General features: G+C 42.0%; 2 protein-coding genes across 3 annotated transcripts in view; both read right to left on the bottom strand.

Moving 5' to 3' along the window:
* The window catches only part of surf4 (surfeit 4), a 9,119-nt gene extending 7,900 nt beyond the window's left edge, over nt 1-1,219 (bottom strand). Inside the window, exon 1 of one of the 2 annotated variants that reach the window (XM_035668485.1) lies at nt 964-1,219. In XM_035668485.1, coding sequence (XP_035524378.1) covers nt 964-1,011 — 48 coding nt within the window. In that variant the 5' untranslated portion in view covers nt 1,012-1,219. Of the gene's footprint in view, nt 1-614; nt 842-963 lie in introns of those variants that run through there. The other variant, XM_035668486.1, reaches the window with a different exon arrangement.
* Nucleotides 1,220-2,510: 1,291 nt separating this feature from the next.
* surf2 (surfeit 2) lies at nt 2,511-4,893 on the bottom strand. Its single transcript, XM_035668487.1, has 6 exons — nt 4,716-4,893; nt 4,335-4,486; nt 4,087-4,190; nt 3,385-3,570; nt 3,050-3,186; nt 2,511-2,903 (listed from the first exon to the last, which is right to left on the bottom strand). The coding sequence occupies exons 1-6, from the start codon at nt 4,788-4,790 to the stop codon at nt 2,811-2,813; spliced, it is 747 nt and encodes a 248-aa protein (XP_035524380.1). The 5' UTR covers nt 4,791-4,893; the 3' UTR covers nt 2,511-2,810.
* Between the last annotated feature and the right edge of the window lie 554 nt (nt 4,894-5,447).

Raw genomic sequence — 5,447 nt, forward strand, 5'->3', positions numbered from 1 at the left:
AACCTGACAGCACACAACCTGACAGCACACGTGCCTGTATGTCTCGGTCAGACTACAGTAACTTTTCCAAAAGAACAGAAGGCAAATGACAAAAAAAAAAACAACCCAAATCTCTGGGGCTTTTCCCCCAGGGTCTATATAGTAATGTGGGTCACAGGCTGACCTGAAATCGGATCTGAACATCTCAGCTCACCCCTTTATTAGTGCATTGCAAGTGTACCACCAGTACAGTTAAAAATCCCTCCAAATACACAGAAATAACTGCAAAAAAAAAAAAAAAAAAGCAGCTGCGGCATGTGTAATGAAGTGAAGGTTCACATCCAGTTTTTGGGTGAGGGGGCAGCTATGTCAAGGCCATGTGCAGTTTAGGGGGGGAAAAAACAAATGCTTCTAAGCTACAACCCTAAACCACCTGTAATGCCAAGCAATTAGGTTGCTAAAATATGACTAATAAGTGTGTTAGCCAAGAACTTTTGAGGAGAGCTAACGTAAACCATTTCACAACGCCGGCTGACACCGTTATCCATACTGTTCATAAACCAGGTGGCTACACACGACAAGCTAACGAACTTAGCTGGGATAAGAAGGTAGCCGTCCAAATGTGTCACATTTACCTGTTAACGTGAGCTAGGTGAGGTGGGGTCGTCGCTAAACAGATGTCAGTAAGAATTAATAAGAGCTAATCCATCTGGAGACACATGACAGGACCAGACAACCTCAACAGTGTGTGGTGCGAATCAAAAACACGAGCAAACGAGCCGCCGTATTGATTTAAAGTCAAGATAATGAAGTCTGCCATCGACCGTGGACTAAACCATTTTAAAAAAAAAAGCTGTCTGAATAATGGAGGAAACCCTCAGGAGCCTAAACGTTAGCGTTACTTCCAATCTCAGACTTAACAATTCGGCGGCTACCATGCTAACAGCGGCTAACGTTATCAACCGAGCTCCACATTGAAGTTACCTGGTCCGCCACGTCTTCGGCTGTGTTCATCAGATCCTCCTGCCCCATATTGACGGAATATTACGATTCTTTTTTTTAAATATAATTAAGGCTAAGCGCAGCACAGTTTTTTTTTTTTTCAGTAGGTGCTGTAGTTTTCGTTCGCAGGCTGCTCTCGTACTGTTCCTCCCCCTGTTCACGTTATTTACTTGAAGATTTCCCGATCGCCTGGACGCTGAGAAAGGCCGCCTCCGCCCCACAATGCCCCGCGATTTGACGAGCAGAGACAGAGCCCCCCTACATGGTACTGCAACCGCTGTATGCCACGTATACTGATCCGTGCAGGGGCTTGACTCGGCTTCTCCTGCGTTGTTTACGGTTTTTTTCACGTGTAAACAAGCACAGGTTTATAGCTTCAACTCCACCTGAAATGTGTGTGCATAAGGCATGTTCTTGTTTAACCCTCTAAGCTCTGCACACTCCAGTGTAACCCATGGTCTTTTAAATGTGGTTGTGCCAGATGTGCTTTGTGCTTTAAAAAAAGTTTTATTTGGTCTATTAATCCTTTATTTAATTAAAATTACGGTTAATTACTATAATCTGCTAAAAGTGTATTCAAATTATGATTTTGATCATTATAATTTGCACGCACTTGATTGAGTTAGAAATTAAATAAATGCATGCATTAATGAATGAATTAAAAAAATAATTTGCTTTCTTGTTCACACAAGCTGGGGCTGTACGACTCAAACAGATCACGGTTGGACAAACAGGAGTTCACAATTTTACTGTTTTGTTGGGCAACCTAACACTTGGTACTAACATCTTTCACAGCGCATGATTAATATCATTTTTATGCCTCGTCAAACCATTCAGTGACCCACTATCTACTTCATTTGTCACCCACGTGTCTACATCGGTCAGATAACTTCATTAATTTCAGGATTAATGTCTCTTGTAACCATTAATATCAGGTTTTCTGGAGTACTACTGCTTCAACTAAAAAGACACTAGAGACCAAGACCAAGAACCCCTTCTGTCAGCTCTCCCCACCATCTCCAAGTCCCCTCACTCCCTGGGCCCCTCGTCAAGATTCCTGAAGTCTGCTGCATATGCAACCTGAAGGGACACCATGTAATACAATGATGTTTGTGGGAGCCGGTTGTCAATTCATGTGGCTGTGGCTCATAGTTGGTATTTGCAGGAGAACAGCCTGCTCAGATGATGAAGATAACTGCCATGAGAGGGCAGAGCTATGTGAAGGGAAATGGGATGGAGGTGTAAAAGAGGCCCGAGCTCACACATGGCTTGTTAACTGAAAGACTCTGTGGGGGAAAATCTTTACATTCTTTGTTTTCACATGCAGTGACCTAGTGCACGCCATACCAGCTGATGTTATTTAAACGCACAGCAATAACTATGACCTAGCTTTCAAAGCTAAAAAATAGCTTTCAAAGGGAAAGAGAAGAGGAAATAGATGATGATGATGATACCTTACCATACCTTCTTTTAATTCATTTCAATTTCAATTAGGCTATGATAGGAAGAACAAAAACACTTAGACAATGTTTGTAAATCCAAGATTTTGTTGTATTTTATACTCGCACACTTGGTTGCAAACCAGAAAAATACAACTTATCCAGTCAACATGATGTGTTTACTGCCACTAACACATCTTCTCTGTCATGTTGGAACATCACACCTCGGAAATCAGACAATATTTCATATGCAGAAAATATGAAAAGTCTAATGGATGTTCACTCATACAAAGGCTGGTTCAGACACAGCAGTACTACTCCAAACTGGGAGTGCAGTGTTGAGCCTTGACAAATTAGCAGGTATAAAAATACTACATATATTGTTTTTTATTATTTTTCACTTGGCACTTTTCCACGTTTCTTACGTCCTGATTTCCAGTGGTTATTTCGGATTTTCTTCTGAAAACCAGACCCGCCCTGGACCTGAAAGACATAATTACGACAACATTAATGTCTGTCAGGGAAAAACTCCTACACAGCAAAATGTCATTACAGTGCCAGCTAATCCCATTGATACACTGGATTACAAACACACCCAGAAAAACATGTTACTTCAGATATTGACAGACCTTCTTGCGTTTCTGCAGCACCTGCTTATCCACCTCCATTTCCTCCTCTTCATCTGTTTGGAAGTCATCATCCTCCTCCTTCTTCTTCTCACCCTCCATACTTTCTTCTGCCGGGGTTTTTAAAGTGAATACAGTGGCTGTGGGAACATACGACACAGTGTTAGAGCAAAGGAAAAAATGCCACTCTTCTGATAAACTGTTGGTTTGTTAAACAGTAAATTCACTAGTTTTTTTGCTTCGAATGAAATCCTGCAAACTATTGGACCTCACTGACACACTGTTGGACATAAAAACCACAATAAAAGCTGACAATAATGTCTACAGTGTGTACTGACGAGGGTAGAGGTCACTCATGCTGTCTTCTGAGTCACTGTGATCCTCGTCACTGGATGAGGGTTCCCATGAGCTGTTGCCATGTTTTGTGGACCTCCCCCGTTTGACCTCCTCTCCGGTGTCTCTGGGCCTTTTCTGTTTGAGTCTGGCCGGAGTGAATTCAATCCCTTGCTGCACACACTCTTCATCTAGAGCAGGATCGAGACATGTCTTATTATTCAGATTAATGTGTTACCGCTGAGCAAAGTTAGTAATAATATCAAGCAGTTCTAAAAAGATCAAGGTACAATAGCAACACCGATAAGAACTGAAGCAATACTACACTGCAAATATGAAATAGTTGCTCCATCCGTATGAAATCAGACTTTATGTGAATATTGTGAACGATGGTGGGGATAAAATTAAAATTGAACACCATTCTGTTTTTTCTAATTAACTGCATTCTGCACGTGTGACCCCACCACAAACACACATTAAAATGTGTTTAAAAGTGATACCACAGAAATACATTTTTATTAACAGATGCACCAGATAACTCTGGTTTCCTTCCTGAATAGCGAGTATAACACCAAGTCTACATGAATTAGGTTGTATAACATCCCCGCTGTGCAGAAGACATACTATACCCACTACTTAATGACCTATAATAGTTAAAAAGACTTTAAAAAAGTGCCATGCATGGAGATAGATAGTAATGCACTGACATTTTGAAAGGGCTTTCTTGAAGCGTTTCCCATTAACATGTCTTAGGACGTGATGCGGCTGCCGGTTCAGGTGTCTGAGGGTCAGCTTACAGAAAAGCTGATTGCTGGAAATCAGAACAGACAGGGTGCATCAGAAAACACACATCACAAAATGCAGGCTAGCTTCAGTTCAGTATATTTCTCCTGTCATTTTTAACAGCATGTAAGATGAGGAGGGTGCTGGTGCTGCAGGCAGAGAGTCTCCTTACGGTTGTTTCGTGCTTGGCACAATGTGTGGCTCGTACTGTCTGTAGTTGAACTCTGCAGCTGCACTCAGTTTCTCATATTTCTTCCCCTGAGTGAACTTCTGCAGCTCCGCCAGGTTGCATGGAAACTCATGGCCATTCAGAGTGCATCTGATCTGAAAACAACAAATCAGGACAGACATGCGGTTCATTTAGTGCCGTTTAGCTTGGCGCTGCAAATAAACCTGGTAATCATTGACAGGTTACCCACTCTCGGTTAACACACGTAGCCATCACAACACCCCCGCCACAGTGCATGGCTCATGAGGTACGTTAGCAATGCGGCTAGCGTCACATTGTACGGACAGCGGGTTTCGTGTAATGTGACGTGTTTTACTCGCTAACCTTTTTGTCATCTGTAAGCTGGAGAAAGGGGTGGTTAAGAAGAAAGGCTCCGAGGTCCGCTGGTAGTTCGTCCATAGCTTTAAAACCCCTTCAGAGCAGATCTTTCAGTGTGTGGATCGGGACACCCCCTTTACAGGAAATGTCCACACGTGGGTCGATTGCGCAGACTCTGTTGAACGATATATTGGCGCCATCCACTGGTCAAAGTGAGGAAGGATTATGAGTAAAGTTTGCAGTAATGTCATTGACAGTATGTATATTATGCCAGCAGGAAGACTGATGCAAACAAAGCCCCGTAAACATTAATTATAAAACTGTAAACAGTAAACATACCACTCAGTGTATTTTATATTTGTAGAAATGGTGTCGAGTGACTAAAATCTTTTTGCCACAGCACAGAAATAAACGATAATTAGCTTAAGTCTGACGCGTTCAGTCAGCTGACTGACAGCTCGGAGTCAGAGAGCAGGAAAATGAAAGAGGACCCACTCTGATCGTATTTCTGGAAACCAAACTCTGCAGCTATACGGGAGAATTTTTAAATGGAAATGTTTACCTTGCTTGAAAACGACGGAGTATTTTTTATTTTTTGGGGGAAATTACGAGAATAAAGTCATAATATTACGAGAATAAGACTGCATAACCATTCCCCCTTCTCTCCCCCTCCTCACCCACACACCTACTCAGGACTTAGCCATCTTATATTTATCTTTGTTAATATCTTTATATTGC

This window comes from Morone saxatilis, unplaced genomic scaffold (genome assembly GCF_004916995.1).
Source record: "Morone saxatilis isolate NCDOM2014 unplaced genomic scaffold, NCSU_SB_2.0 Contig21, whole genome shotgun sequence".
NCBI classification, from domain to species: Eukaryota; Metazoa; Chordata; class Actinopteri; family Moronidae; genus Morone; species Morone saxatilis.

What these genes read in the sequence shown, in the direction of transcription:
- surf2 (XM_035668487.1), bottom strand. Translation starts at nt 4,790, where the DNA reads ATGGACGAACTACCAGCGGACCTCGGAGCCTTTCTTCTTAACCACCCC. An exon ending in GTGCCAAGCACGAAACAACC is followed by an intron (nt 4,191 to 4,334) that starts GTAAGGAGACTC and finishes TCTGATTTCCAG; the next exon opens with CAATCAGCTTTTCTGTAAGC. An exon ending in TGCTGCAGAAACGCAAGAAG is followed by an intron (nt 2,904 to 3,049) that starts GTCTGTCAATAT and finishes TATGTCTTTCAG; the next exon opens with GTCCAGGGCGGGTCTGGTTT.